The sequence below is a fragment of the Aythya marila genome (assembly GCF_965140915.1).
Source record: "Aythya marila genome assembly, chromosome: 1".
Taxonomy (NCBI): domain Eukaryota; kingdom Metazoa; phylum Chordata; class Aves; order Anseriformes; family Anatidae; genus Aythya; species Aythya marila.
The window spans coordinates 128,995,022-129,007,711 of record NC_139042.1 but is presented as its reverse complement, the minus strand read 5'-3'; the positions used below and the strand labels follow the sequence as shown (position 1 = coordinate 129,007,711).

Sequence of the window (12,690 nt, the reverse complement as noted above, 5' to 3'; positions counted from 1 at the left end):
CATCAATATAAAGATAATGACAGCTCATCCAATGGCAGATCTTCTAATCCTGCTAATGTTTGGATTGCGTTAAGAACTAGCTGAAATGTGATAGCGACATCATCATATCACCTGTCCTAAGCCAGGTGCTGAATTTACACAGGAGACAAAGGTTGGAATAAGGTCAGTTATGAGACCTGGAAGGCAAAAGCATTTCTTACTTTCCATAATGCTTCATATCAGCCAGTTCAATGCATTCCTGAAGTCAATGAAAACAACAAACAACTTTAAATCCCATGTATTCAAATGAGGATTAAAAAAAGACTAGTGGGCTGAAATTAATGGTGACTCATAAATGAGTCAGCTATTGAACTCTCTTTCAAAACCTGTTTTCAAGAAGAAGAAAAAAAAATAGTATGAATAATTGGAAACTAAGGAGCTTTTGCAAGTAAATACTTGCAGGTACTTAGTGGGCAAAAGTAAGAAATTCCAGAAAGCATGCAGAAGTTGCACTAAGAAAACTAGTTTGTGCTATTATTCACCACTAACAAGTATCTTTGAAAACTAGTTAGCAACTGTTAAGATATCAGATGATTGTAGCAAAGAATTTGACATTCAGCTTTTAAAAGACTCAGAAATCTGACTTCATATGAGACATTTGTCCTTCAAGTGAGTAGAACATATCAGTGGTCCATCCTTTGTCAGGTCTGTGACTCTAGTCCAACAGGGCACTCACAGCAGGCATACCTAGCCCCATCAAGTGTCCTTTGTGTTTTCACAGTACTCCAGAATATTTCACACTGGTACATTAAATTAATAGAATTTTTTGAAGTCCAAGAATTTTAATGGTAATGACAACTCATACACTTAAATCTAAACTCACCTTCTGATGTTATGCTGCTATGGATAAAATGTATGACAGACATTTTATGAAGAAAGACATTTTATAAATTCTTACATAAAATAAAAGAGCTAGTCTTTAATACTGTTTCAGCTGAAAACTCGAGCCTTCTTGTCAGCTTGGTCAAGTAAGTGAGTTTATAAACTGTGGACAGAGTTGCCTCAATACCTAATCTGTCACCAAGAAAAAAATGATACCTTAAGCTTTGTCTTAGTGTTGTGTCATATGTCTATGTGGTGTATTTTATTTTATGTAGATTCTTACTCAAGATAAAACTAGATTAACATCCATAAGCTACTGTCAACTACATGTTGGCTGAGCCTTTCACATGTTTTGTGCTGATTCAGACATAAAACTCGTGGCACCACACAGTTTTCAAAACCCCACTCCTTTTGCATTTCATCTGTGTCTTGAACTGTAGACACTTACCTAAAAGGATGTTAAGCTAAGCATGATTAGCACCAAAAGCATTTCTGTATTGGTTTTGTACATCAGACATTTTTTATTAAGTGAGAAAGATTCTGTGTAGTTATGTTCCTCTGCGTTAGTAGGAAAGACAAAAATAATTCTCCAGCCTGCTTTGGGCATAGAAGGTAGCAAGATAGGAAAAGGCTTTACTTCTTTTTGTATTTTTTTGTCTCTCACCCTTGGTACATAGCACTGAACACACAGTAAACATTTTGCAGTCCATAGCATGGCAGCTTTGTTGCATTTTTTATAGATGGGGGATCATTTCTTGAAGTTTTCATATTTTTGTTGTTGTTGCTCTCTAACAGACCTCATAATCCAAATGCTTTCAGGTTTTCTCCTTTTTCATGCTCTTACATGAAGCTCAGAGCTTAATGCAAGTTTGCAAGAAACATGTTGCTCATAAGCTCTTGATTCAGGAAATTCAGAGAGGTATCTGTTCAACAGCTACCTCTACTACTGATGAGTCCATCTCTCCAAATCAGCAATGCAAAGAGGGGCCAGCTTTAGGCATGTTAAAGGGTGAAACATAGATGAAACATTTTTTCTTACACTGTACATCAAGAAAACCCCACCCATCAAAAACAAACAACAACAACAACAACAACAACAAAATTACATCAAAAACAAAACCACTGCAACCTCCTCTCCCCCCCTCCCCCGCCCACAACTGCTGTAACAACTTCCACCTTTGTCAGTTGTAAATGTTGCCTCTCTGGGTTTAGAAGTATTGACCCTGGTGTTCAGAACCTTCACTACTTAAAGGAAGACACCTGAAGGAAACTGGGCTGCCTTTCTGAAGAGCTAAGCAAATAGAGCTATGGGTATTTTTACAGTGGTGGATAAAAGAATAGATGTGGACATTTCATTTTTCACAGTCAGTGTGTAAAAACTGTGGCTGCAGTGACAGATTATTGCTGAGACACATTCATGCACATCTTTCCACTGAGTAATTGTTCACCTGTTAAAAACACCAGTGCAAAAACGTGTCTAGGCTTTCTTTCTAGAACTGCAAGGTTGCTCAGAATTTTGCCTCTAGTTTTCTTCAAATCTTTCCTGAATAAGCTTAGTAGCAGGCACCATGAAGTCTTGCTGGTTTCCTGCTTGGCAATATATATCTTGCCTTACCTCAAATAGAATCACTTTGCAGCAGAGATTGCCATTTTGTGTTGTGTGCATGTGTGTGTGTACACCTACGTTAACACCTACATACACATGCATTGCTTCTCATGCACCGAGGGCCCTCAGGACACAACAGTAGCAGAAAAATTACAAAGTTGTACTATGAGATAAAATAAAGTGTCTGACTTGCTCTGCTTCCACCACAGATCCATTGTCTGCTATTGCATTATTTTTAATGGTGAAGGGAAGAACAACATTTTTTTCAAGTACGACAACTAAACAAAGTGCTGTCTCTGTGTCTCTCTTTGATTTGCAGGTGCTAAGCTACCATGGCATACTGGGGCAGCTTGGTTTGCCAACCTCTCTCTAGCTGGAAGCATTTTTTTCCCCAAGAAAAACCTCCAAAAGCAGGTTATGATCTTCTTGTGCCAGCCTTTGTTTCTGACATGAGAGACCAGTTTACTGACACATTCTTGACCTCACCAGCCTTGAGTAATACCTTCCTAAATCTGGTGCAGGCCGTAACTCTTTCTTCTGGCATTGATGATTCCTTATGCATAATTCTCATAATCTGTCATCTATAATTAGCTCTTGTTTTAGGTTCAAGCTGGTATACTCGTTCATATAAAATATGTTTTCAAAGGTTACAGATTTAGGATTAAAAATATCTCACCCAAAACTCTGTCCAGAGTCACCACTGGAAAATACATATGCCCCAAGATGCATTAATAAAATATCATCTGAACTAAGCAACTGAAAGACAGGGAGAACCAGACAGTTGCATTTACTTTCCCTGTCAAAAATCACTCCCAATTTCAACAGCTAGATAAGGTGGTTTGTTCATTTAGGTCCCACAAGTCATTCCTATGGCTTTATCTGGATATATTAAACAGATGCAAATACAATTTGACCAAGCAGAGTCATGCCAGTTTTTCTAGATGGCGAATGACTCCCTCAAGTAAGTATCACTTCATTTAGAAAAAAGTCCCATTCTTTTAATTTAGCTGCTACAATCACTGCTAAGTGACTGTCATGACAAACACTTAGAAAGACTCAGCATTTTGCTCAATGTACTTTTTTTTTTTTTTTTTTTTTTAATCTAACATGTCTGTTAACCATGTCACACTAAACATTGAGCACCTATTTTAAAGTCTCAACCAGATAATTCATTCACTGTCGTTAAATGGTACACAAGTACACATCTTTTTATTTAAAGTAACAACAGTTGTCAAGCTTAGTGATGCAAATAGAATGAACTCAAATCAAGAAATACACAAAAGCAACTTTGAAAATATGAGCTAAAGGCTTGGGCTGAAAAAGTGCATGAAAACACAGATGAGTGTTTTGCCTGCCCATTGATGAATTTCTCCCAAAACAATAAAGATGGAACATCACAAATACATTATTTGCAATAGCCATAGGTGTAAAATTATTGTTTGAGTGTCCTCTGCTGGACACTACGTGGCATAGCAATGAAACTACTAGCATACATTGGATGAATTTTGCTAAGAAATCACTATAAAATTCAGAATAATTATTACATTTCATGCTGAATTAACTTAAAAAAAAAAAAAAAACGACACGTTTTTAATAAATTGCTACAACTTTGAGATTTGTAAGCATAATTATTTACTCTAAGGCATAAAACGTTCATCTGAATTAAGACAAAAATATTTCCTGGAAAAATACTGCTTTTGTTAATTTTGCAGTAGCAGTTTGTTGCAATGACTCACTTAAGGTGTAAGCATTTTGCTGGAAGGCTTTGTTTTTGTTTTGAATTCTGATTGATGAAATCACAATGCAACTGTAAGACTTGAGTTTGTCATTCTGACGTCACTCCACTGCACAGATCTGCGTATGGGATCCACGTCACATTTTGTGAGGCTTTTGTGACTGTTCTGCCACCATTCATCTTTGAACCCATTAAAAATTGTAGACTAGCTCTGTCGAGAATGCTAAGGGAGACTTTTCTGTATCTTTTCATCACTCTGTTCAGCTCCTATAATTTGTTCTGTCTGTTATTTATAGACAGGTATACGTAAGTCGATTTCATACTTATATGTACGTTTTTCTTATTGTTGTTCACAGATTTACTACCGGTTTGCCTTTCTGAACTTTCTAAACTATTATTTAATTATTCATGACAAAGTGAAAGCTGTTTTTAAAGGAAGCTGTCCTGATTCATGCCACACAGGTCTAGACGGCTTTCTAAATACATGATTCGTTCTCTGCATCAGGAGAACCCGCCAAATTTTCTTTGCTCTTGCAATTATCATCTTTATTCATGGGAACATCTTCTTTTCCTCCATTCTCTGTAGGTCTGGAGTTCTTATTTTGAAAGTGTTTCTTTATAAATGTAAAGAAAAGGATCGCAAGCAAGTAAGAAAGACCTCTCAACAATGCTGATAAACCAAGGTAGACATACCTGTGGGATAGAGCATAAAAGGTAGTGACAGATGTTATTTGTTTCTAAAGAAACTGAAGAAAATCACTTTTGAAGACTTTTAAGAATCACATATATACCAAATCCACATAATAGTTCAGGGGAAGACAATTTGAAAGCTAATGGCACAACAAAGTGGACATTTTGGCTAGTAAAAGCATCTGTTAAATATATAAAATTCTATTTGCTTATGAAAATAGTTGCAGAGGTAAATTTGTGTGTCTTTCCTCTTACTGGTAAATCATAAAGCCCTAGGTCTTTTAAATTGATTCAAATGATATTAGAATAGATATTTTCTAGATATTCCAAAAGTCCCTGTCATTGACACTAAAGGATTTTTGCACAATTTAAAAACTGGCTAAAAAGCCAAGAGTTTAAGATTTAATCCCAAAATTCCTCAATTTCAGGAATTCTGTGATGACCAAATCTGAGTCCAGAGCTAGTATCTGACCATGATGTTTGATCAGTGGCCTCATACATTATTACAGTATGACAGACCGAGGAGTTTCTACCTGTATAAAGGAAATGCATAAGGCTTTTGGTGCTCTACTTTGCCTTACCTGTATGCATTGGAGTCGTATAACCTGCAAGCCCCCCGCTGCCCACAGCTTCTGCTTCCCCATTTCAAGCATGTTTTGTCAATCAGTGCACCAAAATAAACTGGAGCAGGAATCCCAGCTGCAATAGAAAAAGCAAAAATGTCTCAAGATATCACAGGAAAAGATGTCTTTTTCAAAAGCAGCATTACGTTTTCTTAGTAGCAAGACATCTGCTGCAAAAGTGGTAATAGGTGGACTGTGGGGAACTTTTATCAGAATAACTTCAAGCTGGGACACCCTCTCAGTGCCCCAGGGAGCATCAGTTCCCAGGGAGTGTGGTCTAATGGTGGCCAGGCTTGTAGTTGAGCACACTGATTCTTCCATCATGCTGGTTTCTTGAGTGTGGCATCCAGTGCATGCCAAGCTGATGTGCGGGAGAGGTAGACCAGTTGTGTGTTTGCAGCACTGAACTGATACAGTTCCCACTTCTACACACAGCCTGAATTAACCAGGCTGGCTCTTCCCTTCGTCTGTCTGATAGTGTCTGGTAGTCAATTTGTCTGAAGGGATGCCACCAAGTATATGGGACTAGATGTACTGAATATGCTTTTCAAAAATGTCTATGGGAGTAGAGCAAATGAAATCCTTAGTGTGATTTGGCCAGATATAAGCTTATGCTTTACTGCAAAAGATGGCAGGCATGGGACAAAATCCTATCCTTGCTGAAGCAAGGGTGGGAACTGACTTCAGAGAAATATGTGCTTCAACATGCACAGGACCATGTTTCATGTTGTCTTTGCTTGTACATGGGCATCCTGTATTCTTAAATAGGAAATAATGTATTTTGTTGTAATAGGTATATTCTCAGCCTGTTGTATTTTAGGGCTCTTGTGAGAGTGTGAACTCAATAAGATATCTATAAAGGCCTGTAAGTTATGATCATTAGGGTTGTAGCCAAGATGATGGGAGAAATGCTGTTTTGGGATATTTGGAATATTGCTTACAGAAGGAAGAGCGGAGCAGATTTGATCTCCAAGTCAATGTAGATTAAAGCCAGCTTTCATAAATCAGTAACTGTGACTCTACACATTCTTACAATAGAACGAGCATACTCTCTGGAGGTGCTGAAGCAAAAGCTTATAAGAAAGGAGAAATTTTTTTTTTTTTAATGTTTTTGTTTTTATTTTTATTTTTATTTGTCCCACTGCCAGAAAAGTTCCAAGCTTGGCATTGTTTGTCCCGAGTGATGGGGGAGAAATTCTGCCCCTCCATTGTTTGAATAAGAAAGTACAAGAGGACAAAATGAGTGCGCTTTCCTGTCTCCAAATGTCTCATCATAATCCCGAGCAGAGACTACAGCCCAAATTTGGAAGCCGCTGTCATTTTTTTAGGCTCCATAGCAAATCCAGCTTGATTCTTAACACATATTTCTCAACATTTCTGAAAAGCTGGTATTCTTATTCCATCAACAAAGAGAACAGAAGAGAACAAAAGAAAACAGAGAAGTGTTTTCTTGCCAGCCTAGGCATGTTAATCAACCATCTCATTAGCTACTCTCAAATAAAATAAAAAAAAAAAAGAAAAAAAAAAAAAAAAAGGAGCATTGCTGCATGCTTAAAGGGAAATGAAATTTAACTTGTTACATTGTTCCAGGAAAAGGAAGTTTTAGTGTAGAGAAAGCACTTTGCTATGGACACAGTTGTATTGGTGTTGAATGAAGTCCTGCTAGAGCACTTCTTTTGTGTTTTACTTGCAGCACTGCATCTCGATTAGCCACTGGTTTAATGGCAAGTTTGGAACCTTACAGAATTATTTCAAATTTCAAGATAAAATATAAACTTTTTCAGAAACTCTGCCCATTTTGGAACACCAGGCTCCTAGAGCGCAACACCATTTAATCAGCAGGTCAAATCTTTTCAAAGTTGTCAGCTGACTTACCAATGAACTCTGCAGAGTATGTTGGACCTTTAGGAACAACACAGAATGTTCAGCTATTTCACATATACATGTTTCACAAATGGTGATTGTATTGGTGCTATTCAAAGCCATGCAAAAAAGCATCTTAGAATGATTTCACTTACCTAGTGTTCTCATAATGAGTGTGTATAGACCAACTGCAAGAGCTTTCAACTCTGGCTGAACGCATCTGAAAGATGGATAAGAAGGATTTGCCTATCAAGTGTTTAGACATGCCTATTAAATTGCTGTTAATTTCCTCAGATTGAACACTCTTAATGACAGAAAGTCAAGCTTTGCAAGGAGAATGCTTCCTACGATTGCTGAAAATATGCTAAGTGCTATGAAAAAGGTGAATGAATCTATTGTTTTCTATCACATATCTATCTCCTGGGAAGTCCATTCACTAAGTATAATTAGAGAATTGAAATTTTAAAATCATTATCACAGTCTATACTAGTGTTAATGAAATGGGCTCCTCAACTGCTTTGATTCCATAGCATACATTTTCCTCACCTGATAGAAACACCATATTGTCCTAGAACAAAAATGTAGTGAGTAGCAATATTTGTGCAGCATCTTTCTTATACCTGAATGACACTCCTCAGTACAACACTACATCTAGAACTACACAAAGCCATCTGGCAATATGACCATCTGTTTCATGAGGAACCACACTTCAAGCGTCCAATATGTGCACTGATGTTGAATCCATTATATATCCAGTCTCTGACATCTCCTTACAAATATTAACATAGTCAACACTCAGAAAAATGTCTCAAAGCAATGAGGAAGGGAGATGAGCTTGCATTGTCTTTTCTGTGCTCATTTAGGGTGAGATAATGCCCTCAGGACTCCCATGAAATTTATCACTAGTACATTTTTCTACTAATTGAAATTTTTCCTTGGATTACTGAAACATATATGTAAAATTGCATATGTGGTTCTGAATCATTTTGATCCCTGCATTGGAAAAGTTCAATCATCAGCACAGTTTTACTTACCTAAACATAATCATGTATGCTGGTGTGCCTCCCAACGCATAACAAAAGCCACTTATGACTTGTATTACTGTATAATAAATAAACTTCTTTGAACAATCATCACTTTTGGGACATTGCCCCAAGGTGACAGAGTTATTTCCTGACCATGAACTGCTGGCTTTAAGACAGCTGCAGTTATGGAAGACCTGGAAGACACAAAACGGATTTTGTGGGACATTGCTCACACAATGGGGAATCCTGCCTTCAGACATAGGCAGAGTCTGAAGCCCTTCTAAGCATCCTGTTTTTTTCTTGCTTGCCTTTCTTGAGGCAATGGGCAGCAGCTTCTTTTCTTTTCTACAAATGCTCAGATTAGGAAGGGATGTTACAGCATCTTTTTATCAGTGGACACAGTATCACTTTTTGGAAGATGTTGAAGACCTTCAAGACCTCTGAACCTGTCCTCAGCCTTTGTGTGCCTGAAGACCAGTTGAAGGGGAACAGCAAGGTTCAAGGGAACGTGCTAGTTGTCTCCACCTGTTAATTGACTTTGTGAAAATGCCAGGATCACTTGTCCCTCTTTTCTGAGGCTGATCCACCAGAGGTACCTCACAGCTGTAAGAAGCAGCTACCTGTCAAGACACAACTCATATAGACCCCTGCCCAAGATCAGCAGTAGGTGTACAGATAGCTTAAGAGCAATAGCTTTTAATTAGGCCTTGTGGGGCATGGGGATCTGCTTATGTAAGGGGAACTGTGGTCCATGAACCTTAACCTCTACAGAGGCAGGCTTGTGTTGTAGGCAAAAGTTCCACTCTCATAGACATTTAGACTTGCCTTTTAAACTGCTGTTACAATACTGATGTGTATCATGGGAGATATTATGGCATGTTAGTGTAATTTAACTACTGGTTAAAAAACTTCAGGGTGGCCAAAATGAGATTTATGAGAAGCAAATCACAGGCAACCTTCAGACAACATATAAACACTCTGAATCACTAGTTTCTCACATTCAGTCCACAAAAGATGAAAGTTAGTATCTACAACAAAGAGCTAGGGCTTTTTTCTTAATCTGCAATAATTCAGAGAAATGTCTATGTCTTCTATGCTGTTCGTAGCCACAAATCATAAATACTTTACTGACCTGACTGTTCCCCAGTAAATTTGGTTTCCCTTAAAAGCATTATACTGCTGAAATCCTGATTTTAAATGGAAAATAAGCTAGTAAAAAAACAGAAGCTGGAGCAGGCTCTTACCATGCTTTTTCCATGTCCCACTGAAGTTGTACATCCAGCTAGACATGCTGAAATGTATGTCAGTCCATTGTCCCCACATACAGGATCCCACACATTGGTGGCACATTTGCAGTCAGAATTGCAGTCAGAAAACATGGCATTTTCATGGTATGGAATTGGTTTGCTTGTTAAGTTAAGTTGAGACAGAGTAAGAACAACTCGACAGAGTAAGAATAACTTTTAATGCAACAATGATGTCAGCATAGCCCTTTACACACAATGGTGTCATTGTTACGAAACCCATCTCACAAGCCCAGGATATGTATTTTGAGTCTCTGCAATATTGATCTCTTTGCTTCAGATTCCATGCTACTCACACTCATATTAAAGTGATCACTAATTTACATAGAATGTTATAGCAAATAAAGTAGCTGCTACTGATTCTAGATTCTAGATCAGCTGATACTGATTCTACTTTCAGACATCCTGAACTGAGTTCTGTAACAGGGGGGATGTCTTCCCACATCTTCTTTCTTGTTTAACTAAGCTTATGTGCTTGGCATCTCTTTCATCTCAGAGCTTACTAGGCCACTATTTGGGTTTTTAATGAACGTGTTGCAGGGAACAGGGCAAGAGGCAGACAATTAGTTCTCAGCTTCCATAAAATGTTAAAATCCTTGGCATCCTGCCTGTCGTGTTCTATATTTTCAGCTTTGAACCAGTATGCCTTGATTAATGAACTGCATTGTCAAATTGATGAACTGTGGGTAAGCCTCCATGGAGATGCAGAAAGGGCCCCACCAGCCATGAAATACTCTTAGTAAGATGGACATGAGATAGTGCCAACCCATATGCTAGTGTTTTGTTGGGCCCTTTGGATCGATGTTCTTGCACAAACCCACTATTCTGGTATCTTTATTCACTCCAGGAAAAAATAATAGCTTGTAACTTTTAAACCCTGGTTCTATCTTGAGAGGAGAGAACAACTTCAGTAGGCATAAAATCTTCATTTTAGTTTACAGCAGTCTGAAAGTCTAGGATGCAGCAGTCTTTCTATCTCTGTGCAGAATGTGCTACCAATGCTCCGGTACATACACTTCACCTTTTTACTGGGTCTGAATGCACTCTGCAAGAAGATTACTTCTGGTGTAGAGATAGCACTAAGTGAAACAGCAGTGCCACTTCCACAGAAGCCAAAACCTTCATTGGTAGTGATGCAATTTTGCTAATGTGTTTCTAAGTAAATTTCAACAAGTGTTGCACTTTGGCAGGCTGACACTCTGCTGACCAACAAAACTATGACAATGACACTTGTTAGTGTTTTCTTCCTCTAAGCATGTTCCCATTTTATCCTTGGTATCTTAGTATATTATTTGAACTATTGCTGCCATGAAGAAAAACATAGTCTTCATTTTATACTCACCCATCATAGGACACTGTTATTCCTGCTACCACATGGTTCTCACAGCCAACAAAAAAGTGCAAGAGAGTGAGGACATAAGACACAAATGACATGCTAAATGCAAACTTGGTTGCTCCAATGATGCCCATTTTATACTTTTTCATTATGAGCCCTCCTAGGAAAATCCCAATACCAACAGGGGGTAAGGATGTCAGTCCTGAAAGAGATTGTTGAAGGGGAATGTTCAAATAAAAGAGTAACACTGAGCTTATGAGCCAAACTCTGTCCTCAGGCTGACGTCCCTGGCAGCTGAAAGTTGTATTATAATGAGTCTAAGAGGCTTTCTGCTCAGCCTAATCCTTGGGTTGTGTATGTTATTTTGAAGTGTCTAACTCTCAACCCCCCCTGTATGCCCAGCTAGTTGACACAGCGTTTTGCTCCCACTTGGCAAGGTACCCAGCAGTCAGATGTTGAAGCATTTTAAACTCCCACACACGATTCATTGAATATTTTCGGTGCTTTTGCTATAATAATAGAATATAGTATAAATAATTGAATGGAATATTACATACATATATACAAATATAAAGAATATAATCCAATTATTTATTATGGTTCCATAGACACCAAAACTGTAGCTTATATGTTGACTTCATCTAATTCAAGTTTGGAGAGACTGCCATTTACATCAGTCTGTTCTACATGGAATTCAGTCCCAGAAACAGAATGACACAACTTTTCCCCATGCACCTTTTACAAGATAAACAGTTACAGTGTAACTCACCTATTAGAAAGTTAGATTTAGATGTAGATTGTCCATATTGCTGTTCCATGTACTTTGGCTTGTAAGTCAAGAAACCAATAAAGCTACTGAACTGTAACAGTGAGCAACATAAAAATGTAAAGTACATTCGATTACTCAATATTTTTTTCAGGGAGGTATAGAAATCTGAAAGAAAGGGATATATGAGTTGGCTTTGAAATATACATGTACATGAAATAATTACTGGTGAGTAATCTGTGACATTTAGGGCAAAATGCTTCTCTTAGATGTCCAAGGGCAAGTCCTACTGATCTTCATTTGCTTGTGAGTATCTGAAAACAAACCATGCTCTTGAAAACTCCAGAGGTTGAGATAAGGAGAAAGAGCCTTAAAAGAACACAGAACTGCAGATTAAGGCCTGAATCCTATAATGAGAAGAAAAAAGGGCTCCTTTCTGAAGCAGAGACTTGTTTTAGCTTACTTGAATATCATCACAGTTTCAAGGCTAAGTGCCAACTGCCTTTGTGGAGATGTCCAATGGCATATCTTCCACTGTGATCTGAACTAAGACAGTAGAATATTTCTGATGATGGAAAGCCATCTCTTCCCTTCACCTTTTCCCCCTTATTGTAAGGACTGCACAATTAGAAGTGGCATTTTAGCCTGCCATATTTTCCTCTGGCAGCAACGCATTTCAGAGTCTCTATGAGCTCCATGAGTTCTACGACAATCAGAAAGATAATTTGGTTTCCTATATTGCAAAGGAGCCCTCTAGTGTTTTCTTTAGCTCCTGATACTGAAATTTTGTTTCCACTATTCAAATTTGTATTGCAAACTTTCAGAGATAGGTTCCACTCAGGCAGTGATACATACAGAACCTCATAGAATTACAGAATCAT

The 12,690-nt window shown here is 38.0% G+C and overlaps 1 protein-coding gene across 6 annotated transcripts in view; it reads right to left on the bottom strand.

Moving 5' to 3' along the window:
• LOC309879448 (solute carrier organic anion transporter family member 1C1-like) overlaps positions 1-12,690 on the bottom strand; it is a 38,441-nt gene that overhangs the window by 13,414 nt on the left and 12,337 nt on the right. For 5 of the 6 annotated variants that reach the window (XM_082763110.1, XM_082763109.1, XM_082763114.1 and 2 more), the window contains 6 exons: positions 11,813-11,977; positions 11,050-11,245; positions 9,648-9,810; positions 8,413-8,597; positions 7,534-7,598; positions 5,474-5,591 (listed from right to left, as the gene is read on the bottom strand). In XM_082763110.1, coding sequence (XP_082619236.1) covers positions 5,474-5,591; positions 7,534-7,598; positions 8,413-8,597; positions 9,648-9,810; positions 11,050-11,245; positions 11,813-11,977 — 892 coding nt within the window. Of the gene's footprint in view, positions 1-1,108; positions 4,896-5,473; positions 5,592-7,533; positions 7,599-8,412; positions 8,598-9,647; positions 9,811-11,049; positions 11,246-11,812; positions 11,978-12,690 lie in introns of those variants that run through there. The other variant, XM_082763113.1, reaches the window with a different exon arrangement.